The following is a 26,037-nucleotide window of genomic DNA, read 5'->3' as shown; positions in this document are numbered from 1 at the left end:
TGACCAAGGCTACTAAATATTTATGGATTGGGTGATTGATTAAAAATCCCAGGCTCATGAGTCATTTGCAAAGCCAAATATAACTAGTCTCTTGGTCCCATTTAAGAATAAATGGGAGCACTAACAACCTGAACTGAGATGAGAAGCCTTCTGATAGTACTCACTGTAGGTAGGATAGTTATTAGGATTTCTGGAGATTTAAATGAGTTAATACACATGAAGTACTTCCATGTATGAGTTAATATGGAACCTGAGCACGTGGCACATAAAAGAGACTCAATAAATGTTAGCTATTATTATAGCTTCTTGTCACCTTTGGCACCAACAGACCTTTTCTTTCAATAGGTGCAAATAGAAAGCCAGCGCTCTCGTTGACCCGGTAGGTCTTCTTATCAAACTCTAATGTGGGCTCGTCCTCAGTGTCATTGATAATGACCTTCGCCTGGGTGAACTCCCCCAGTAGGGCATATGCTGGCATGCTGAGCTCCACAGTGAAACTCTCGACGTTCTCAAACACGTCGTCATCGTTGATGACGATGGTGCAGGACTTGGTGTCCTCTCGCTCATCAAATTGCACCTGTCACAAAGGAAACAACAAGGAGTTAAGCTGTGCCTCAGATTTCCCTGCTCCACACTCCCCAAGAGCATCACGGGAAGAGAGGACCCAAGTCCAGTGGGCAAAGCACTGAATGAAATAGCTGGTTCTTCTAGCCCCTACTTCCTGCTGTATCACCTCTTCCCATTCTTCCTCCGTACGCTGGGGCTGATTTACTGTATAGGGACGTGGAGGGCAAAGATGTCTCCCACCACGTGGTGACTGTAGAAAAACATATAGATAACTCTTTGTATTCTGTTTTATTAACTCACTTGGGATAGCACGAGTCATTTGATTACTCAGTTCCCCTTCTATTTGTGGCAAGTTTAACTGGAAAGATCTTTGAACCTGGAGTGTGCAGTTCTGGCCTCAAGTCCTGGTTCTGTTACTTCCAAGCTAGGTTAGGCTATGAAACTTTACAAACACCAGATTCCTTATCGGTTAAATAACAATAATATACCTATTTCACATACCTACTGGCGGGACTAGATGAGACAACGTATAATGAAGGCACTCAGTATACTTTAAAGCATGGAACAAATACAAGATATTATTTATTATCATCACCATATTACTTGTATAGTCAAAACTGACATAGAATCTCAGTGTACTGAATAACGGAGTTTGAATTCAGAGAAAGTTACATTGTGAACAAGCCAGACTGAATTTTAACTTTACCATTAAATCTTTTGCCATTAAGATGTGCTAGGCCCATAATGTGAATTGACTTAGCCTGGTATAAAATAGAGAAATTAATTTATATGCATACAAGTGTGAACTTATATGGATTTATTCTGGTTTTACTTTGTCTTCAAAAAAAGATGAGGATAAAACCTTCAAATGGAACCAGAGCTATGGATCAGTGTGAAACTGAGTGGACAGGCAATGGACCTGGACTGCACTTTGTGTAACTGAGATAGCTAAAATGTGTAAAAATGAGTCCTAAACCTCTAGGGCCACACAAACCTGAAAAACATGTAATTTTCATCAACAGAAAATGACTATTCCACATGTAATCAACTAATCAAATTAAGTGTTATTATGCTCCACATTTTAAAATGCTCCCAACTAAATGAAACACTCATAGGTCTCTGTTTAGGTCTAGAACACACTACCTTTTGTCTCTCCCTAAAAACCACAAGTATGTGCTCTTTTTTATATTTTGCTAAAAGGCTCCTTAGCTCATCTGATCTATTCCAATTCCTCATTTAAATCTGACATAAATTAGGAGTTTGGGATTAAAGTATACATACTACTATATATAAAATAGATAACCAACAAGGACCTACTGTATAGCACAGGGAACTCTACTCAATATCTTGTTATATATATATCTTATATATATTTCTTATAACTCTACTCAATACTCAATCTGAAAAAGAATATATATATGTATATATATATATCACTTTGCTGTACACCTGAAACTAACACAACATTGTAAATCAGCTACATTTCAATAAAAGTTTAAGAAAATACACTTGACATGAGGCTTTAGCTTAGTCCAGCTGAAATGCCTCAAAGAGAGAGTCCACTCCTCTTTACAGAGATTTATTATGCCATAAGAATAATGAAACTACTTTGAAAAAACATTTAATAAATACCTAATAAGTACCAGGTATTGTGCAGTACTTAAATCTGACACATACAGGGCATCCTGCCCTAAAGGAGTTTACTATTTATACAGGAGGTCCTTTCTCTTTTGCTTTCACTCTCTCTTTTTTCTCTTTCATTCACACCCTGGTGCTAATTACCACTGCTGTAACATAGAGATGTGCAAAACGTGTGTATGTGTGTGTGTGTGTGTGTCTACCCCAGAACTCCTCTCTGCACTCTCCTACCAACCCATAAAGCTGTCAACTTATTGTCTCTAAGGCAACTCACACTCAACATGTCCAAAGCAGAGCCAGGACCACACCCTCACCAGACCTGTTCCTCCTTGGCGTTCCCCCCCAGCCAGGGACATCATCATTCATCTCTCCCTTCTGTCTCACTATCTAATCCACTGCTGAATCTTGTCAATTCTTACTGGTCTGTTGAATCCACCCACTTGTCTCCACCTTCACTTTATTTATTTATTTATTTTTTTACTGAAGGATAGTTGATTTACAACGTTGTGTTAGTTTCAGGTGTACAGCAAAGTGATCCAGTTATATGTACATATATATCTATTTTTTCAGATTCCTTTCCCTTATAGGTTATTACAAAATATTGATTATAGTTCCTTGTGCTATACAGTAGGTCCTTGTTGATAATCTAATTTATATATAATGTGTATAGGCTCCCATCATCTCTCACGGATCCTGTTCCAAGAACTCCCCAACTAGTCTCCCTACCCTTCAGGTAAAGGGCGGTAGAGAGGAAGGGTTAGGATACCAAAGGCTGAGTGTACAACATGGTGCCTTGGAGACTTTTCTTGATCGTGAAGCAAAATGTGAAGGCTGAGAAGCTGGACAGCGGTTCAAAGTGCAGTGGAGATTAGACAGGCTGTGAAGAAGAAGGCACTGTGGGAAGGCAACATAGAACAGTGACTTGAGGAAGGGTGCTGATGGGCAGAGAGCTGGTGTAAAGAAGTGGGGACGTGCCGCAGTTGCCGACAGCCACGTCTCAGCCCTGGCTGCAGCCCACTGGCAATTCAGGAGTCAGAGGCCCCCCACACCCACCTACCTGGCCGGCATACTCCACGTAGTCCTGCTGTCCAGGCTGGGAGCTGACCCTGGAGCTGGAGCTGGCGGTGCCTTGCTCTGTGCGACACAGGACAATGGCGTACTGGTTTAGGTTCCCAGTCCTCTGCACCGTGATGCTGACTGACCCCGCTTTCTCACTGACATTGTAGCTGGAAGCACACAAAAGGGCAATCTCTGAAATTCTGAAAGGGCTGTGAAGGATCTACATGCTTAATGCCTGTCTCTTCTGGTTGGTTACTGGTGTCAGACAGTTCCGAGAAGAGGCAGTTTGGTTCCTTTAAGAAGTCAGGTTGTAAGTTGAGGGAATGCGTTCACCTGGGACAGTCACAGGATCAGGCGACCAAGGAAGCTGTGGATGCAGAATGATATCTGCCCCGTTTTCAGAGAGAGTTGAAAGATGGTCAGCACATAAGAGCTAAGCACTCCATATTTCAGAACACAAAGAAATAATTTCTCCCAAGTGTGGTAGAGTGATTAGAATAGGTCAGTGAGCTCCTGCGGAAGAAAGCTGCTTGGAAGCCAATTAATGACTTGGTTCAGGTGGGGAGTGACTGGGCCAGGTCTCCAGGAAGTGTTTAAAGGAGCCAGGGCAGTGCCAGAGGTAAGAAAATGAGAACTGGGCCAAGGTGAGAAAAGGGTCTAGGCAAATGGAGCTTTATGACAATGGGGGAGTGAGAAGGTGCTATAGGCTGAAAGTGTCCCCCTCCAAATTCATATGTTGAAACCCTAATCCCATCTGTGACAATATTAGAGATGGGGCCTTTGGAGGGTGATTATGTCATTAGGGTGGAGCCCTCATGATTGGGATTAGTGCCCTTATAAAAGAGAGCTCCATCTTCCTTCTGCCATGTGAGGTTACAGCAAGAACTCAACTCTCTATGGATCATGAAGCAGGCCCTCACTGGACACTGAATCTGCTGGCATCCCAATCTTGGACTTCTTAGCCTCTAGAACTGTGAGAAATAACTTATTATTAAAATTATTGAAAAAAGCCACAAGCAAGTGAGGCCTGAGCTGGGCTTTGTTTTTCATCACTGAGTATGGCTATTGGACTTTGGCTTGGGTCTTATTGCTGTGAGGCTTGCAGGCAAAGTGCCTCTGAGAGGATAGTCTTCATTGCCAGCTTGGGGACCCTCTGTATTGTTTAGTCCATTAAACATTAGAGGGTTGTCCAGAAAACATCATCAGTTTTATTTGGTGTATTTAATTTTGAAGGAGTTACAAGTAAGATGTAAATAACAGCAAAGTGTTTTAGATATATATATATATACACACACACACACATATATACATGTATGTGTGTATATATATATATATATATATATGTGTGTGTATGTGTATATATATATAGAGAGAGAGATTCTAATTTTCCACTAATTCTCCAAGTGTGTGTAATAGTAGAATAGCCTACATCTGGGGCGCTTAAAATCAAGTTTGCATGTTTTCCTCCCAAGTCCCAATTTTCATTTAAATTATCATGAGGTTGGTTTCTTAGAATAGCGAGTCTCAAATGTAAATTTAAAGAATTATTTCCCCCACAAAAATTATAATCCTTGTTATAATCTAATCTATAAACTCAGCACCGTGCTTTACCAACTGGTGACTGACTCTCTGTTTGCCTCTTAACTCCCCAGCAGACTACAAAATCATCTTGAAGAGCTGTCTATATTAAGCTATGAATCCTTCCCTAAAGATATACGATTCTGTGAACACCAAAAGAGCTAGGGGGAGAATGGGAGCTTGAGAACAGGGAGAATGTAGACAGAAGGCAAAGACTCTGTTACTGCGGGCCAGTGATTCTTTTTCTGAATGCTTATTGTTTTCCCTATCAGTTCTGCTGGATTATCTTTTAAACTTGAAGACAGAAGGACAAATACTTTCAGGAGAAGAAGTAAAGCACAAGGCTTAAGGTCACTGGACTTAAATCCTGGTTTTACTGCTTTTTAGTTACGTGATTTCGGATAAGTTACTTAACCTATTTCTGTCTCTGTTGCTTTGTTGTTGTGGAGGCAACAATAGTACTCATCTCATAACTGCAAGTATTAAACAAGATGACATATGTCAAGTACCTGTCACAGTGCCTTGTACACACAGTATTCAAGAAATATTTGGTGTAACTATGATTTTTATTCTTGTTATCACCCCACCATCATCATTGGATGATTAGAGCTGACCCACAGGGTGTTTCATCCTTACTTCCTCTGCTTTCCTGATTCATTTCTCAAGAATGAACACCAATCACGCTTGTACCTGTTATATTTAAAGCTGATGAGGGACCACTGGATATGGAAGATATTGTCGCTGACCACATTGGGTTTACTGTCTCTCACCAGAAACTGAAAACTATCCATCATCTCATGGATCTTCTCCTCATGCAACACATAACGAATCAACCCCAGGTTCACATCCTCTGTGAGAAAAAAGACACTGAATTAACCCGGGGATGTAAAGACAGCCTCACAGATTCCTACTGACACACCCAGTTTTATCCTTCTAATGGGTTATAGATAAAACTTATTGTCCCAAGAACAAAAAGGGATAGTAAGTGGTGTTAAAAATAAATGTTTCTGCCAGATTTTAAAATAAGATCCTGTATAACAAAAGACCCATCTTTATGTATAGAAGTACCCTTATGCTGTTGTAAAATGAGAATCCCAGGGTTTTGGCAAAAAAGCACTTTAATAAATGTCTATGGAATGTGAAATGCAAATCTTAGAGCCAACAGAGAAGTCTTTGAGCTCGTCTGCTGTGCATATATGCTCATACCCACACCTACTTCCTTCAAAATAAACGTTCTTTGGAAGGTATGTGCTACCAAAAAAGCTGGGGTTGGATTAAAACAGCCCACACACAAGGCACAGATAAAATGTGGCTAGGAGAGAACAAAAGATTGAGGACAGGGAGAAAAAGGAAATATGGCACATAAATTGTAAGATGCAGTTGTACAACGACTGATCCCAATCAGATGCATCCTCAAAAGAAGTCTAGAAGGGCTTCCCTGGTGGCGCAGTGGTTGGGAATCTGCCTGCCGATGCAGGGGACATGGATTCATGCCCTGGTCTGGGAAGATACCACATGCCGCGGAGCGCCTGGGCCTGTGAGCCATGGCCTCTGAGCCTGCGCGTCCGGAGCCTGTGCTCCGCAATGGGAGAGGGCACAACAGTGAGAGGCCCGCGTACCGCAAAAAAAAAAAAAAAAAAAAAAAAGAAGTCTAGAAGACTGTGAAAAGCTTATAAGCAACTACAATACAAAATGGTCTCCTTGATGTGATTCCAAACAGGAAACTATTTCTGTTGAGCAATCTACCCATGTTGATTTTTTTTCTTTGCTGAAGACTTAAAACAAAAATCTATAACGCTTAGAGATAAAAAGTAAACCACAAAGGGTCACAGATCTTTCATAAAGTCTGGTGGTTATTTCTGTTTTGAAAGAAAACCCAGGAGTATCACGTGATCCTTTCCAGAAAACTTGGCCAAACCTAAAGCAATTTGGGAGCTGAGGAAACCTGGTAAAGATAAAATTTTTCTTTCTTCTTCCTTTTTTTTTTGCCATTAATTCAGAGTAACAGGGAAAAAAAATCAGGAGAAGTAAAATTCCAAAGTTGGATGGTTAGACACTGAAAGATCTATTTGTTTGTAAATAGGTTACTTGGGGGTAAGTAGCTGGCAGTAGTTGTGGGAAAGATCAGGGAAGTAAGGAGAGTGGTGTCAGAAGAGACCTCTCCCACCTCTCAGTTCTAAGAGTGCCCACCCTGTGTGAAAGTAGCAGCAGCTCTTCCAGGCTGCAGCTTATTCTCCATGTGGCCATGCTCAGGGCCTGTGGTTATCTCGTAGACAAGCTGCAGGTCTTCTGTGTCTGGGTCCATGGTCAGCAGTTCCTTCTTGGTGATCAAGTTGGTTGCCTGGAATAGAAACCCATTACATTTAATTCCTGAGATGGGAATAAAGCAGGAACAAGACCCTCTGACTCAGATTTAATCCAGCTCAACAATGATTTACTAAGTGCATTTCTTGCCTGGTAAACTTTGTCAGGATTGAAGAGGTTATGAGGATAGAAACCATCCCAGCCTCTGCCCTTGATGTTCACACTTTATTGGGAAAGAAAGGCTTATGAGCAAGGTAACTGTGGCAAGAGCTGTAATGGGATATATGAAAAGAGTGCTACACACTTTTGGGGAGGAGCGATTACGGAAATCCATCTGGATTACGGAAAAGGGGCTTTGAGGTGGTGGGATTTGAGTGTGGCCTTGAAAGAAGGTTGGAACTTTGAAAGAATGATACAATACAGGGAAGATGGCCATTTTATACCTTATAGAAGTTGATTACAATGCTTGAAATTGAGTAAGATAAATATATGATATCCCAATATGGCCCAAATATACTGGCTAAATTTTGATTCACTCATTTATTCACCCAACAAATATTTAGTAAGAGCAAAGGTTTGAGAGAAAAAAAGGGGTGGTCAACAGTATTAAGTGTTACTAGACCTAGTAAAATAAGGGCATGTAAGTGACCTTTGGATTTGGTGAAATTGGTGACTTCGGTCATTGGTAAATTTGATAAGAGTCACGGCAGTAGGGTAAGAGTTGAAGGTAGAAGACCAGTTGGAGAGTGCCAAGAAGAGAACAGGATGGTTCTGAGTATTGAGAAAAATAGCAAACAGGGCATAAGCGGAATCTGTACTAATTTTGTTTCATATATTTAAAAATTCTCAATGAGTTCAGTGGAAAGCTATAGCCTCACTGCTACATATACAACCAACAAATCAGCAACATGGAGATGAGAAAATCCACATCCTAGAGGGAATGCCACACACAAGTCTTTCCAATCTGAACTGAAGAACTGTGTCTGTCTGGGTGGGGATGGGGATTTAATGCTTGACAGGTTACCAGGTGAGAATTATGACACGTCTTAAAATGACCAAACTGGGAGTTAGGAAAAGGAGAAAAAAATTTAAATTTCTAGAATTCCTCTGAGGATACTTACCTACAAAAAAACTCACTTCCTTCTCATCTGTGGCATATTCCAGATGTTTCTCAAAATCCACCCTTCCCTTCTTCTAATTAACAAACTTTTAACTGAGCACCTAGCCACCCAGCTAGACACTCCCACGCAACAGATAGGGCCATAGGGCCAATTTCTTGTCAAAAGAATATGAGTGCAATGATGTGTTTAATTTCTGCACCACTTGCTTAAAATGAAGTTCCTTGCCCTCTACTTTTGTTTTCCTCTTCCCATGGGCTGGAACACTGATGAATAGATGAAGAGTTTTGGCTACGCTCTCAGTAGCAACAACCCAGTGATGGCAGAAGAATAAGATAGAAGGAATATGCGTCTCTGAATGGTCATGTGGAGCCTTAGCCTCCCCACTTCTGTACTTTATGTGAGAAAAAAGACTTCTATCTTGTTTGAGCTACTATATTTTGGGGTCATTTTGTAAGAATATCTTAAACTGTAATACAATTCGAACCAAACTCATGGAGCTCAGCAATCTTAACAAATCAGCTCACTTAGGGAGGGATAAACATGAGTTGAACAAGAGTTCTGTTCATATTGTCATGAATAGGATCGAGCCCAAGTCAGTTAATGTGTCCGCGGCAGGTGGAAAGGCCTTACCTTGCCATCCATGTACTCCAGCCACTGGAGCCCCAGGTTGGTAACAATTCTAGGGGTGCCATCATCTACTGGGAGGATGTCTACCCAGAACTGCTGAGGTGCTGCTGTCATGATCTGTGGTGAAAGCAACAAAAGAAACTTATCATTCACACATACCTGAAATACGTCAGGTCTAGGACCTACAAAGGCTGGGACCCCTGAAATCTGTTGACACTTCAAAATGGGCAACTGAGCAAATTTCCATTGCTTATCACCACTTGGCATGAGGCTTCAGGGAGAATGTTGATGGATAAAGTAGAAACAATATAAGAACTCTTGCTGGAATTTCACCTGCTATGGAAGTTGGTTTTCACACACCTATGCCTTCTTTAGTTGAGTTTAATACTGCCCTGAGGTGAAACAATAAACAAAATATTTCCCTTTCAATAACTTGTTAAAATTTTCATGATTTTTTTCCCCACCATGTTGAAATTTTTTATTTTGCTGAAATGTGCAAACAGAATATAACAGTCCACATTCTATGCTTTCTAAACATTTAACCACTGATGATTTCCGTAAGATGCTGTTGTTTTTCACAGTTCAGATGTCTGATCGTCTGTGAAAGCCCAACATGCCTTCCTTTCTACCCACCAGATTAGTCTTTTTCAGAAGCCTTGCCGTATGTTTTCTTTGTTTGCCTCTCCATGTTGCTGCTTCATGTGAAAGAGTTCATTTTCTAATTGTACAATAGTCCTTTCAATCTCATAATTCTTACTGACCAGGGATACCCAAGTTGACTCCATTTCTCTTAATTTAGATCCAGCTGCGAGTTGCATGTTCTTTCGCTGCCCGTTTAAGTCTTGAATATGTTTCCTTAACTTCTGGAGCTCTTTCTGTGCGTGTTCAATCATATGAACTAGATTTTCATTATACACTTTCCAGGCATTGCATCCATGCTGTGACATTAGTTCCAGATTCTCAATTCGAACCGCTTGATGCTCTAACTGGGCCATTGAATTGTTTACGCATTCTTGCCAAGCAGTAATGTCATTTTTCTGACCCGAGGAAGGGGCTGGAAGTTCATATCGTTTCATACTGAGCAATTCAATTGGTTTTCGAGCAGCCAATCTTTCAAATTCATTTCTCATTATGTTGGTTTCAAGAGTGGAATAATCCGGGGCTCTCAGGCGGCTCAGGTACTTCTTGGTAGGTCGGTATCTGCGTGTTTCCTCCTCCGCCAATGCCGCAGCCGCTTCCCGCACACCAGGCGCTTCATAACCTCGGTGAAAATATGTCAGCGCATCCACCACGACCCCTCCGGCCACCAAACCCGTACCCCCCATTCTTAGGTTCGCCGGAGTTTTCCGACTCTGCGCCGGCTCAGGTTCACTTAAATACTCCTGCGCCCGACGCTAACGTAATGACGTCACCTGCGCATCAGCTTTGGCGCCTGCTAAGTTAATTCTGAAGGCACGCTTGCTAGAAATTGCCCGACCATTTTGTTTTGGTCGGACTTCTCATGATTTTCATAATCAAAATGTTAATGTCAAAGTCTCCAGGTAGGATTCTGCCAGATGTGAAAAGATGTTTCATGGGAAGAGATTTCCTTTTGTTTTTCTTTCCTTTTTTTTGAGAGAGAGCTGTCTACATGGGGAAAGGGGGCAGAAGAAATCAAGAATAAAAGTGTTTGTGGGAATAATACAAAGAAATTTCGGTTTATAACTTCATTCTCACACAGATACACACATATACATTCAAACATACATGGGGAGTCTGATCCAGCACCTCCCTGTTTCTGAGCAGATACAGCAAGCTGGCATACAGGACAGCAAGATGCTGGTGTTTCAATCTTCTACAACCCTCCTTCTAGATAATTTCCATTTTCAAAATGACACGGTCCCTCTGGAGATCTGCTGTGACCTTTTATGTTTATCATAGAGGTGACCCTCTTGCTGATTAATTCCGAAATCTTTTTTCTCTTCTGAAAATCAAACTAACTGGGGAGCAGTTACGGTTTGGGAGAGGGAAAATGAACGTGATGACCTGCCAGGTGGAGAGGCAGTGCAGGTGCTGAAATGGCAGGGAAATCCCAGGAGCCATCCCACTGACACCTTGGCCAACTGAGAATGATCGTCTCACAGGCTGTTTGTTTCTAAAGCATGAGAGGATCTTTCTGTCAGGAAAAGAATCATTCATCATCAAAGTAGGGAAAAAAAAACTCTGCAGGCCTAAGAAGTTGACCCCTTGGTTATCCTGGAAATAAACAGCAGGGTGTGATAACATGCTCACTAAAATGCTTCTGCTGAGTCAGATAGCTGTGTGACATGCAGGGGTATCCATGAGTCCACCTTTCTCCAGAGTTGCAGTTATCCCCAGGGGAGGGTTATGATACTGCAAGAAATCTTCTAAAAATGAGTTAAAATGGTGGGGAAGGTAGTGGGAGGGGGCTCTTAGTTTCCTGAACATCTGAATGTTAGAGGGAAGCAATTCTCCTAAGGAAGAAAAGCTTAACAGCTTCATGACCTCACAAGAAAATCATCTTCACCTGTTTCACACGGTGGTCCTAAAATGGTAACAATGATGGTTACAGCCACAGTTTATCAGGTATTTCCTATGTCTCCTGTGTGAGGTACTGGGCTACATGCTCCATGGGTATCAGGAGGGTAGATATCATCCCCATTTTACGGCCAGGGAAGCTGAGGCTTAGAAAGGTTAAATGACTTACAAAGACACTCAATTAGTAAGTGACAGAGGTAGAATTTAAATCAGTGTCTTTTGGACGCAAAAGCCGTACTCTTGACTGTAATTCTTCATGAGACAGAGAAACTCTGGCTGGCTCGGGAGACAATTTGGAACCATGTGATATTATTGAAAAACCAGATGAAAGGAAAATGAAAGGAATAAAGGGGGAGTGAAAAGGAAGAGGAGAAATAATAGCGGTGATAATAAAAATAACTATCATTTATTTGAGCACTCACTCTTTGCCAACAGTGTTAAGCACTTTATATGGATTACCTCCGTTGATCCTTAGGCTAACTGAAGCTGGTGATCATTCCTGTGCCCATTTTACAGATGAAAAGCTGAGGCTTAGAGAAGGTAAGTAATTTGCCCAAGGCCCAACTAGTATGTGACAGAACCAAAACTCAAACAATGTTATCCTTGGTCTAAAAAGGCCATGTTCTGCCTCCAGACAGCCTCTGGCATGCTTTGCTGTGCCTCCCTCTCCACTGTCTTCGCCCCTCACCTCTTTTCCTCCTTCCTCAATAATAAAGAAGGGATTCGTCCCGTCAGCAACGGTGAAGGTGAACCAGTCTTTGAGGGAGTTGCTGCCATCGTGGCTGTAGCGGACCCGGTTCTGATAGACGTCCTCCATGGTGAAGGTGGAGGTGTGCTGGAAGGGCTGCCCGTTGGTGGTTCGCTCAATGGTGCCATGACGCGGGGGCTGCACGATCATGAATGTGACAGACTCGGCCTGTCAGGGAGGCAAAAGGCAAGAGAAGAAGGGAATTCTGTAACAGAAGCCAGAGGTGTGAGTGACGGCCACAGGTGGTCAAGGGCAGCCAAACCTAAAGACATTTATAAAACAAAGATTGCATTTTCTTTATAGATACCAAAAATCAAGCTAAGGAGAGAAATTATATTGGTTTCTATAATCGAACTTATATTCTGGTGCCTTCTGTTTTAAGATGACGTTTAAAGTTGCCCATTAAGGGTTATAGGGGAAAACCTGAATTTTTAACCTTTCGGATGATTAAGAACTAGACCTTTTAAAATTACTCATTTCCTTTCCATTCACCCTCCCCCCAACCCACATACACTTTTCCAAAACTCTTATATATAGAATCTCATATGCATCAGAACAGAAGCAAATTTCCCATTTCCAACGGCTGCTTCCAGGGTGACATGCAGAAGGAAAAATAAAGAGGTAGAAAACCCTGCTCGGGACTCTCCAATGATTTCCCACCAACTTGGAATAAAATACAGAGGCCTGACCTGGGCCAAGAAGGCCCTCTGTGACCTGGTCCCACGGTTCTTCTCTGGCCTCATCCTTCTGTCCCGTTTGTTCACTGGGGTCCAGACTCTTGGCTGCTGTGTCACAACTCAAATGTTCCAAGCACACTTGACTACAGGGCCTTTGCCCTCCTGATTCCTCTGCCTGGAAAGGGCTTCTCCCAGGAAACTGCATAGCCTGCTCTTTCTCTTCCTATCTCTGCTCAAATATCAGCTCCTCAGAGAAATGTTCCCTGACCACTCTGCTTGAAACAGCATACCCATCAATCACTATTGCTTTTGTCTCTTTATTTTTATTCCTAGCACTTATCATATCTGACATGATATTCTATGTTCTTTCATTCTTTATTGTCTGTCCCCCTAACCAAAGGTTGTAAACTCCCTAAGGCTGGAACTTTCATCTGTTTTATTCACAGTGCTGTCTTTAGCATCTAGAGCAGACCTTGGAACTTAGCGGGTAATAAACATTTGCTGAAAGAATGAATGAATAAATGAATGCATGCTGGCACGGGGAAGGGCATACATAGGACTAATTAATAAGTGCGTGGTACTCTTAATGGAAGCTAAATCATATCAGCATGTTAGATACTTTAATTAGAAAGCATTAGGAGAGGGAGAGTTTAGTCTCTACATGCCCTATTTGACTGTGTAAAGCCTGGCTCTTTGAGAATGCTCAAATTGCAATAATTAGCTGTCACCCACTGAAGTCTCAGTAAAGGAGGTAAAAGTGTATAGGTGAAGGAATTCCTTGTTCACTAATAGGGAGTAATAAAAACACTACAGGAAATGTCATCTACCTAATTTTCTGTGGATCATAATAAAAATCAGCATGTTAAAATGATTGTTGCACATAATCATAGGAAAGAATAAATGTATTTAGGGTTTCAGAAAGGGTTGAAAAACAACTTGATTTCAAATGTATTTAGTTTGTCTTCTCCAGCAGGCATGTATGTTCTGGTTTTTAATCCTTCAAGGATGCCTGCACTACACTCACCATCCCACCCCACCCTCAGGATGCGCTGTCGCAAAGCAGTAGATGCCACTAGATCAGCCTCTCATTCGGCCGCACAACCCAGGGGAGGACTCTTACCTCTGTGTCTGCATCTACCGCCTTGAGCTCAAACTCTGTGATGGTCTTCCTCACACCTTCCTGTACCCGCATCCCCAAGTTCTGTACAACGGGCAGCGAGTCATCCACAGGGCGAAGAGTAATGTGGAAAGTCTGAGTCACCTACATGGCAGAAAAGTGCAGGTGGGTCACCTGTCCCCAGCACCCACCCGAGGAGAAGGTAGGCGCTCTCTGCATTCCCTTTCACACCATTCCTGGCATGACTGACCAACTAGGAACCCAGAAGTGAGTTCTCTCTGGCAAGATAGAGTTCTCTTTGCCTCTGTCCTGGGCTGAGAGCAGAGGGGAATGAAGTTCTCACAGCACCGGTGACTCAGCACCCTCCAATCAAAGATGATGGCGCTGCATCAATACCCATCAAGGAGCGAAGCAAGTTCCTCACCCACCTCGTTGACTCCATCGGAGAGCGTAAAACTGAAGGCATCTGAATGCTTCTCGGTCTCACTGGAGTGGATATACTGAACGCGTCCTGAAGTGAGGTCAGCTTGAGTAAAGGAACTAATCTGGATACCTAGCAAAAGAAGACGACAGAACCAGAGAAAGGGTGTCAAGAGGTTAGCCATCCCTCTCGGGTGAGGGAAATGGCACACTCACCAGAGAGAACCCTTTGTAGTTTTCTTATAGCATTGATGTGCTGCCCTCTGAGACCTTGGGTTAGAGTTGCTTGTGTGTTTTTTCCCTACAACAGCATATGTTCTGTGGGAGCACATGCTAACTTAATTATCTGGGCTTCTACCATGTGCCAAGGTAACCGCAGGTGCTCAATAAATGTTATTCTCCTTTCTCTTGGGGTTTATGTATGCAGGTCAAATCTGTGAAAGGTAGAGCCATTGCCTTATTCTCCAAACTCCTCGCTCTTCAGTTTTATATTCTCCCATAGCCTCGTAGTCCTTTCTGAAAACCTGCCCTAATTTTTGATATTGTGTGATGGCTTAGCGTTTAAACACTGGAGTCACAGGGCTTGGCTAAACAGCCTTGTTTTTGTGACTAGTGAGCCATCCCCGGCACCCATAATGTCCTTGGATGTCCTTCAAGGTCCCTTTCACTCTTGGATCTATGATTCTAGCTTCTCATATACCACTCTGGCCAGGCTGGAAGTAACAAAGCTTACTGCATGAATTTGAGGTTTGAGCAATCATTCTTTCTCAACTCTAAAATGACCTAGAAAACCAGTGTCTTTTAATAACATGATACAGAGAAAACTTGTTAATTTTTCTCAGAGTCATTCTAAAAGTAAAAAAAAAAAAAAAAATCTGTGATTTTTAAATGTGATTTTTAAATAATGCCAAAGTATCCCACTAGTGAATAATATCTCTATGTTTTCAAATGCCCAACAATATTTAGCGAAACAACCCAGAATTCTTGCTTCTATCTTAGGGCTTCTGGGGTCCATCCTCTGGTGGCAGCCAAGGCTGAAACAAAATCATATCCTCTAGTCCCTCAGCACAAATTCTCTCTTTCTGATTCTGGGTGTTACAGCAGTCCTCTATTTAATCTAGTCCTTCGCTTTGGTCCTGAAGTTCATTTGCTGCTTCCTGGGATTTATTATTTGTCATTGTTAATCCTGGCAAAACCATTTAGTCTTTTCTGTAAAAAAAACAAAGAGATTCTCCTTTGACTAGTTTACATTTAACTGTGACATCAATATCATTCCTTTATCTTAAAAATAAAACACATCAACCAGCGTGGGTTATATTTGCAGCTCTCTTTATCATCTGAAATTTGTCACCCAGATAAAATAGCTTCCTGATTATTAGGGTGTTAATTTTTTGACGAGGCATTTTATATTTATGTTCGTGCTTGTTACATCAGCTCTAGACAGGCAAAAAATGTAGCTCCCCCGACCCCTATCTTACAGTTTTGTCTTGTGGTTCTGGACAGAAATCCATACCATTCTTTAAAAATTTAATAACTTCAGACTGGCTGCACTGAGAAATTTAAACCTATTCCCCTGCTGTGAATCCACTCTCACAGCTCATGGGGAAATACGTGTGTGGATTCCCACAATCAACTCGTCACCCAACTCACTGTTCCCCTTATGAGAGTCTAAGACTGATTAAGAAAAGTGGTAGAACTCATTAGTTAAGTGGGCGGAAAAAAGTTAACATACTTAGGAGGCCTATAGCTGCGATCAGAAATGCCAGCTTGCAAGATGGGCTCTCAGATTCTCTCTAGGAACATGGAATTTTGGTATGTTCTAGACGAAGGATGCCTACACTCTAACTGATAAGAGGGACTCTCTGCGCCTCGATTATTTGTACAATTTGGTTTATGCTGAACACTTGCTTTCCTTCTGGGATTCTACAATTTTGGTTTGTACTAGGTAGAGGGTGCCCATGTAACCAGTCCCCCAATAAAAACCTTGAGCACTGGAAAAAAAAAAAAAAGAAAGGTGGTAGATCTTCCTTCCTCTTGGGAAGGAAGTGCTGGGATTGATCTTTTCATTTTTTAACATTTTTTATTGAGGGGAAATTGACATATAATAAATTATACATATTTAAAGTGTACAATTTCATTATCTTTGGTACATCCATGAAACCATCATCTCAGTCAAAATAGGAATGTATCCATTACCCCAAAAGTTTTTAACTGACACTCTGTAATCCTTCCATCCTTCCCTTTCTTGTGCCCTACCCCATCCCAAAGAAGCAAATGAATTGTCATCTGTCATTATAGGTTAGTTGGTATTTTCTCTAACTTTTTATAAATAGAATCATACAGTATATACTATTTTATGCATTTCTTGCACTTAGCATAATTGTTTTTGAGTTATCCATATTGAAGCATGTATTAATAGTTCATTCCTTTTCATTGCCAAGTAGTATTCCATTGGATGGTTATAGCATAGATTGTTTATCCATTTACCTGTTCATGGACATTTAGGTTATTTCCAGTTTGGGGCTATTACAAATAAGGCTGCTATGATCACTTATGCACAAGTTTTTGGACAAAAGTTTTCATTCTTCCTGGGTAAATCTCTAAGAGTGGGAGGGTGGGAATATATGTAAGGTGTATGCTTAACTTTTTAGGAAACTGCCAAACTATTTTCCAAAGTGGTAGTAATGTTTTACATTCCCGCTAGCAGTGCATGAGAGCTCTGGGCTTGATCTTAGTGGGTCTTTCCCAATTCAATCTAGCAAACATTGAGTACCTACCATGTGCAGAACACTGTTTCAGGTTTGCTTATATAGACTTTTATCTCAACAGCTCTGAGAGGTCAAGGATGGCATTATTTTTCTAGATTATGATACTAATAAAATTAGGAAAGAAATGTGACCTATCTGAGGTCACACAGCTAATAAGAGAGCAGTGCTGAGACCGGAACTCAAGGTTGTCTACCTCCAAAGTTTAGGCCTGCTGGGAGTACTTTTTTTTTTCTTACGTGATTACATGTTGAAATGACACACACACATATATACACACACATATATATATTGTATTCTGTTAGGAGTACTTTTTCTAAAACTCATCTAGCTTTTCTGGGCTAGACAAGGAGCCTCTTGGATTTCACCCTTATCCTTTAATTTTTTTTTTCAATATAAAAGGGATACATGTCCATTAAAGAAAATGTGAAAAACACAAGAAAGTAGTAAAGAATCACAATACCACTCATAGTTCTACCACTGAAATACCACTATAATTTTTTTGAACTGAATCATAGAATAATTTTTTGACTATAACCTTTTTCTTGTCTGAAATATTGATTTTGATGGGGTATTTAATATTATCATTTAAGTGATATCCATAATTAAGTGCAGGAGGGTAACAAGTTGCATTATAAGGTAAGCTTCAAGAGGACAAGATTTTGTTGTTTCTTCACCAATGTGCACCTAGAATAGTGCCTGGCACACAGTAGGTTCTCAAAACATATATGGTGAATGAATTTAGTTCATCCACTACAGTTAATATCTAAGAGGTCCTATTAAGCACAGATTTTCAATCTCTGTACACTTAAAAAAATTTTTTTTAGCTGTTGCTAATTGGGTATTGGAAGACTTTAGTTGTTCACTCACCTGCAAGATGGTGCTTCTAATAACATATTGTCCCTACTGGCTGTCACAGCAGGTAGTTACTGTTTGAAATACCTTGAAGGCTTTTAATCCCATCCAAAGTGTTTTCAGTCACCAACCTGCTGGCTAAACTATGTACCTGGCAGTGTTACGGAGACCCACATTGACCCTGTCAGTTTTTCCAATTCCCCTGGAGGGCTAGCACGTTAGAGAAAGTTCAGTCCAGGTCAGGGAAGTGGTTTGAGAAAAAGGCATCTTTGAAGAAACTGCCTTCCTAATGGGATGTTAGGAGATCGCCCTGGCCCTCCTGGCTTTCAGCACAGCTGTGGATGGCTCTACGCCTGTTGTCTGCTCCCACCTCAAGCTCAGGCTGTGGGAGATTCTCAGCTTCTCTGCTTCAGATTTTCTTCCAAGCTTCCTGTTGTGGAATGAGTTATGCCCCCCATATTCATACGTTGACATCCTAACCCTCAGTACCTCACCATGTGACCTTATTTGGAAATAGGATCATTACAGATGAAGGGGAAAGTTTGACACAGACAGACACATAGAGGGAGAATGCCATGTGAACATGAAGACAGGTATCTACAAGCCCAGGAGAGAGGTCTGGAACAGAGCCTTCCCTCAGGAGGAACCAACCCTGCCAACACCATGATCTCAGACTTCCAGCCCCTAGATCTGTGACACAATAGGTTTCTGCTGTTTAAGCTGCTCAGTCTGCAGTGCTTTATGATGGTGGCCCTAGCAGACTAATACACCTCTGCTCTTGGGAGAACCCAAACTAAGACACTGACTGCAGCTTATTCTGGTTGGTGTCACCATATGGAGAGGCTGAGATAAAGAGGAAGCCAAAGAATACCTTTGCTAAAGCATCACCTCTGGGAAGTCCTTCCTAACTCACCCTCAGCCCTCTCTTAGGTGGGACTCACAGCATCTTGGCTCCTAATATCCTCTCACATGTTGCCGTCACAACTACTGAAACACACTCGCACATATTACATGTCTCCCACTTCCAAAATCTAAGCTTTCTCCTGCCGCAGCTACTCAATAAATGTTTCCTGAAGGTGAGAACGAGTGTGTGCTGGAGATTGCTAAATGCAATATTATTGCTCCCCTACTTAAAAATACAACTGCTGACTATTAGTTAAGTGACTAGATGCCCAGTTAGGGTCTAGATTTCCCAGCAACCTCACAGCTTTGTGTAGCTACATCCTTGCCACTGGGATGTGATCAAAAGGTATATGGGAGGGAGGACCTTCAAGATGGTGGAGGAGTAAGACATGGAGATCAACTTCCTCCCCACAAATACATCAAAAATACATCTACATGTGGAACAACTCCTACAAGAACACCTACGGAATGTTGGCAGAAGACCTCAGACTTCCCAAAAGGCAAGAAACTCCCCACGTACCTGGGTAGGGCAAAAGAAAAAGGAAAAACAGAGACAAAAGAATAGGGATGGGACCTGCACCTCTAGGAGGGAGCTGTGAAGGAGGAAGTTTCCACACACTAGGAAGCCCTTTCACTGGTGGAGATGGGGATTGGGCAGGTGGGGGGAAGCTTCGGAGCCACGGAGGAAAGCACAGCAACAGGGGTGCAGAGGGCAAAGCGGAGAGATTCCCGCACAGAGGATCGGTGTCGACCAGCACTCACCACCAGCCTGAGAGGCTTGTCTGCTCACCCACTGGGGCAGGGCGGGGCTGGGTGCTGAGGCTCGGGCTTCTGAGGTCAGATCCCAGGGAGAGGACTGGGGTTGGCTGTGTGAACACAACCTGAAGGGGGCTAGTGCACCACAGCTAGCCAGGAGGGAGTTCGGAAAAAAGTCTGGACCTGCCTAAGAGGCAAGAGACCATTGTTTTGGGGTGCGCGAGGAGAGGGGATCCAGAGCACCACATAAACGAGCTCCAGAGAAGGGCATGAGCCGCAGCTATCAGCGTGGACACCAGAGACGGACATGAAACACTAAGGCTGCTGCTGCAGCCACCAAGAAGCCTGTGTGCAGGCACAGGTCACTATCCACACCTCCCCTCCCGGGAGCCTGTGCAGCGCGCCACTGCCAGGGTCCCGTGATCCAGGGACAACTCCCCCGGAAGAACGCACGGCGCGCCTCAGGCTGTTGCAATGTCACACAGGCCCCTGCCGCCACAGGCTCGCCCTGCATTCCATACCCCTCCCTCGCTCCCCCCCACCCCCCCACCCCCCCACCCCCCCACCCCCCCACCCCCCGCCGGCCTGAGTGAGCCAGAGCCCCCGAAGCAGCTGCTCCTTTAACCCCGCCCTGTCTGAGCGAAGAACAGACGCCCTCCAGCGACCTACACGCAGAGGCAGGGCCAAATCCAAAGCTGAACCCCGGGAGCTGTGCGAACAAAGAAGAGAAAGGGAAATCTCTCCCAGCAGCCTCAGGAGCAGCGGATTAAATCTCCACAATCAACTTGATGTACCCTGCATCTGTGGAATACCTGAATAGACAATGAATCATCCCAAAATTGAGGCGGAAGACTTTGGGAGCACCTGTAGACTTGGGGTTTGCTTTCTGTGTCTAATTTGTTTCTAGTTTTATGTTAATCTTAGTTTAGTATTTAGAGCTTATTATTATTGGTAGATTTGTTTATTGATTTGGTTGCTCTCTTCCCTTTTTTTAATATATATATGTATATATTTTCCTTTTTCTCCTTTTGTGAGTGTCTATGTGTATACTTCTTCATGTGATTTTGTCTGTATAGGTTTGCTTTTACCATTTGTCCTAGGGTTCTGTCTGTCCATTTTGTTTTTAGTACAGTTTTTAGTGCTTGTTATCATTGGTGGATTTGTTTATTGGTTTGGTTGTTCTCTTCTTGTTTTTATTACTTTTTTACTTTAATAGTATATTTTTAAAATGACTTTATTCATTTAATTTATTTTTCTTTCTTTTCTTTTCTCCCCTTTTTTTTTCCCCCCATACGCGGGCCTCTCACTGTTATGGCCTCTCCCGTTGCGGACCACAGGCTCCGGACGCGCAGGCTCAGTGGCCCGAGCCGCTCCGCGGCATGTGGGATCTTCCAGGACCGGAGCACGAACCCGTGTCCCCTGCATCGGCAGGCGGACTCTCAACCACTGTGCCACCAGGGAAGCCCTCCATTTTCTTCTGAGCTGTGTGGTTGACAGGGTCTTGGTGCTCTGGCCGGGTATCAGGCATGAACCTCTGAGATGGGAGAGCCAAGTTCAGGACATTGGTCCACCAGAGACCTCCCAGCCCCTCGTAATTTCAATCAGAGAGAGCTCTCCCAGAGAACTCCATCTCAACACTAAGACCCAGCTCCACTCAACGACCAGCAAGATTCAGTGCTGCACACCCTATGCCAAACAACTAGCAAGACAGGAACACAACCCCACACATTAGCAGAGAGGCTGCCTAAAATCATAATAAGTTCACAGGCACACCAAAACACACCACTGGACGTGCTCCTGCCCACCAGAAAGACAAGATCCAGATTCATCCACCAGAACACAGGCACCAGTCCCCTCCACCAGGAAGCATACACAACCCACTGAACCAACCTTACCCACTGGGGGCAGACACCAAAAACAACAGGAACTATGAACCTGCAGCCTGTGAAAAGGAGACCCCAAACACAGTAAGCAAAATGAGAAGACAGAGAAACACACTGCACATGAAGGAGCAAGATAAAAACCCACCAGAACAAACAAATGAAGAGGAAATAGGCAGTCTACCTGAAAAAGAATTCAGAGCACTGATAGTAAAGATGATCCAAAATCATGGAAATAGAATGGAGAAAATACAAGGAACATTTCACAAGGACTTAGAAGAATGAAAGAGCAAAGAAACAATGATGAACAACACAATAAATGAAATTAAAAATTCTCTACAAGGAATCAATAGCAGAATAACTCTGGCAGAAGAACAGATAAGTGGCCTGGAATATAAAATAGTGGAAATAACTACTTCAGAGCAGAATCAAGAAAAAAGAATGAAAAGAATTGAGGACAGCCTCAGAGACCTCTGGGACAACATTAAACGCACCAAAATTTGAAATATAGGGGTCCCAGAAGAAGAAGAGAAAACGAAAGGGACTGAGAAAATATTTGAACAGATTATAGTTGAAAACTTCCCTAATATGGGAAAGGAAATAGTCAATCAAGTCCAGGAAGCACAGAGAGTCCCACACAGGATAAATCCAAGGAGAAACACACCAAGACACACATATATATATTTTTTAACATCTTTATTGGAGTATAATTGCTTTACACTGGTGTGTTAGTTTCTGCTTTATAACAAAGTGAAACAGCTATACATGTACATATATCCCCATATGTCCTCCCTCTTGCGTCTCTCTCCCACTCTCCCTAGCACACCCCTCTAGGTGGTCACAAAGCACCCAGCCGATCTCCCTGTGCTATCCGGCTGCTTCCCACTAGCTAGCTATTTTACATTTGGTAGTGTATATATGTCCAGGCCACTCTAAATTCATTCCAGTTTACCCTTCCCCCTCCTCATGTCCTCAAGTCCATTCTCTAGTAGGTCTGTGTCTTTATTCCAGTCCTGCTCCTAGGTTGTTCAGAACCATTTTTTTCTTCTTTTTTTTAGATTCCACATATATGTGTTAACATACGGTATTTGTTTTTCTCTTTCTGACTTATTTCACTCTGTATGACAGACTCTAGGTCCATCCACCTCACTACAAATAACTCAGTTTCGTTTCTGTTTATGGCTGGGTAATATTCCATTGTATATATGTGCCACATCTTCTTTATCCATTCATCTGTCAATGGACACTTAGGTTGCTTCCATGTCCTGGCTACTGTAAATAGAGCTGCAATGAACGTTGTGGTACATGACTCTTTTTGAATGATGGTTTTCTCAGGGTGTATGCCCAGTAGTGGGATTGCTGGGTTGTATGGTAGTTCTATTTTTAGTTTTTTAAGGAACCTCCATTCTGTTCTCCATAGTGGCTGTATCAATTTACATTCCCACCAACAGTGTAAGAGGGTTCCCGTTTCTCCACACCCTCTCCGGCATTTATTATTTGTAGATTTTTTGATGATGGCCATTCTGACTGGTGTGAGGTGATACCTCATTGTAGTTTTGATTTGCATTTCTCTAATGATTAGTGATGTTGAGCATTCTTTCATGTGTTTGTTGGTAAACTGTATATCTTCTTTGGAGAAATCCAAGACACATATTAATCAAACTATCAAAAATTAAATACAAAGAAAAAATATTACAAACAGCAAGGGAAAAGCTACAAATAACATATAAGGGAATCCCCATCAGGTTAACAGCTGATCTTTCAGCAGAAATGCTGCAACCCAGAATGGTGTTGCAGGACATAATTAAACTGATAAAAGGGAAAGACCTACAACCAAAATTACTCTTCCCAGCAAGGATCTCATTCAGATTTGACAGAGAAATTAAAACCTTTACAGACAAGCAAAAGCTAAGAGAATTCAGCACCACCAAACCAGCTTTACAACAAGTGCTAAAGGAACTTCTCTAGGCAGGAAACACAAGAGAAGGAAGGACCTACAATAGCAAACCCAAACAATTAAGAAACTGGTAATAGGGACATACATATTGATAATTACCTTAAATGTAAATGGATTAAATGCTCCAACCAAAAGACATAGACTGGCTGAATGGATAAAAACACAAGACCTGTATATATGCTGTCTACAAGAGACCCACTTCAGACCTAAAGACACATACAGACTGAAAGTGAGGGGATGGAAAAAGATATTCCATGCAAATGGAAATCAAAAGAAAGCTGGAGTAGCAATTCTCATATCAGACAAAATAGATGTTAAAATAAGGATTATTACAAGCCACAAAGAAGGACACTACATAATGATCAAGTGATCAATCCAAGAAGAAGATAAACAATTGTAAATATTTATGCACTGAACATAGGAGCACCTCAATACATAAGGCAAATGCTAACAGCCATATAAGGGGAAATTGACAGTAACACAGTAATAGTGGGGGACTTTAACACCCCATTTCACCAATGGACAGATCATCCAAAATGAAAATAAATAAGGAAACACAAGCTTCAAATGACACATTAGACAAGATGGACTTAATTGATATTTATAGAACATTCCATCCAAAAACAACAGAATACAGTTTCTTCTCAGGTGCTCATGGAACATTCTCCAGGAGAGAGCATATCTTGGGTCACAAATCAAGCCTTGGTAAATTTAAGGAAATTGAAATCATATCAAGTATCTTTTCCAACCACAATGCTGTAAGACTAGATATCAGTTACAGGAAAGACACTGTAAAAGATACAAACACATGGACGCTAAACTATATACTACTAAATAACCAAGAGATCACTGAAGAAAGCATAGACGAAATCAAAAAATACCTAGAAAAAAATGACAATGAAAACACGATGACCCAAAACCTATGGGATGCAGCAAAAGCAGTTCTAAGAGGGAAGTTTATAGCAATACCATCCTACCTCAAGAAACAAGAAAAATCTCAAAAAAACAACCTAACCTTACACCTAAAGCAGCTAGAGAAGAAGAACAAAAACCCCCAAAAATTAGCAGAAGGAAAGAAATCATAAACACCAGATCAGAAATGAATGAAAAAGAAATGAAGGAAATGATAGCAAAGATCAATAAAACTAAAAGCTGGTCCTTTGAAAAGATAAACAAAATTGATAAACCATTAGCCAGGCTCATCAAGAAAAAAGGGAGAGGACTCAAATCAACAGAATTAGAAATGAAAAAGGTGAAGTAATAACTGACACTGCAGAAATACAAAGGATCATGAGAGATTACTACAAGCAACTATATGCCAATAAAATGGACAACCTGGAAGAAATGGACAAATTCTTAGAAATGCACAATCTCCTGAGACTGAAGCAGGAAGAAATAGAAAATATAAACACACCAATCACAAGCAATGAAATTGAAACTGTGATTAAAAATCTTCCAACAAACAAAAGCCCAGGACCAGATGGCTTCACAGGAGAATTCTATCAAACATTTAGAGAAGAGCTAACACCTATCCTTCTCAAACGCTTCCAAAATATAGCAGAGGGAGGAACACTCCCAAACTCATTCTACGAGGCCACCATCAGCTTGATACCAAAACCAGACAAGATGTCACAAAGAAAGAAAACTATGGCCAATATCACTGATGAACATAGATGCAAAAATCCTCAACAAAATACTAGCAAACAGAATCCAACAGCACATTAAAAGGATCATACACCATGATCAAGTGGGGTTTATCCCAGGAATGCAAGGATTCTTCAATATACGCAAATCAATCAATGTGATAAACCATATTAACAAGCTGAAGGAGAAAAACCATATGATTATCTCAATAGATGCAGAAAAATCTTTCGAGCAAATTCAACACCCATTTATGACAGAAACCCTCCAGAAAGTAGGCACAGAGGGTATTTACCTCAACATAATAAAGGCCATATATGACAAACGCACAACCAACATCACTCTCAATGGTGAAAAACTGAAACCATTTCCAGTAAGGTCAGGAACAAGACAAGGTTGCCCACTCTCACCACTATTATTCAATACAGTTTTGGAAGTTTTAGTCACAGCAGTCAGAGAAGAAAAAGAAATAAAAGGAATCCAAATCGGAAAAGAAGAAGTAAAACTGTCACTGTTTGCAGAAGACATGATACTATAAATAGAGAATCCTAAAGATGCTACCAGAAAACTACTAGAGCTAATCAATGAATTTGGTAAAGTAGCAGGATACAAAATTAATGCACAGAAATCTCTTGCATTCCTGTACACTAATGAGGAGAAATCTGAAAGAGAAATTAAGGAAACACTCCCATTTACCATTGTAACAAAAAGAATAAGATACCTAGGAGTAAACCTACTTAAGGAGACAAAAGACCTGTATGCAGAAAACTATAAGACACTGATGAAATAAATTAAAGACGATACAAACAGATGGAGAGATATACCATGTTCTTGGATTGGAAGAATCAACATAGTGAAAATGACTCTACTACCCAAAGCAATGTAC

At 41.7% G+C, this 26,037-nt stretch overlaps 1 protein-coding gene and 1 pseudogene across 1 annotated transcript in view; both read right to left on the bottom strand.

Annotated features, from left to right (window-relative positions):
- Positions 1-26,037, bottom strand: part of FRAS1 (Fraser extracellular matrix complex subunit 1) — a 466,514-nt gene that overhangs the window by 56,653 nt on the left and 383,824 nt on the right. Inside the window, exons 48-55 of the mRNA XM_022599506.3 lie at positions 14,403-14,527; positions 13,978-14,118; positions 12,121-12,348; positions 8,898-9,011; positions 7,033-7,183; positions 5,533-5,692; positions 3,263-3,431; positions 331-577 (exon numbers count right to left, since the gene is read on the bottom strand). Coding sequence (XP_022455214.2) covers positions 331-577; positions 3,263-3,431; positions 5,533-5,692; positions 7,033-7,183; positions 8,898-9,011; positions 12,121-12,348; positions 13,978-14,118; positions 14,403-14,527 — 1,335 coding nt within the window. The remainder of the gene's footprint in view (positions 1-330; positions 578-3,262; positions 3,432-5,532; positions 5,693-7,032; positions 7,184-8,897; positions 9,012-12,120; positions 12,349-13,977; positions 14,119-14,402; positions 14,528-26,037) is intronic.
- LOC149749181 (pre-mRNA-splicing factor SPF27 pseudogene) lies at positions 9,429-10,234 on the bottom strand (annotated as a pseudogene).

The sequence above is a fragment of the Delphinapterus leucas genome, chromosome 5 (assembly GCF_059928025.1).
Source record: "Delphinapterus leucas isolate spDelLeu-1000000601 "Yukka" chromosome 5, BTC_Dleu_Yukka2, whole genome shotgun sequence".
NCBI classification, from domain to species: domain Eukaryota; kingdom Metazoa; phylum Chordata; class Mammalia; order Artiodactyla; family Monodontidae; genus Delphinapterus; species Delphinapterus leucas.
This window is presented reverse-complemented; position numbering and strand designations above follow the sequence as displayed.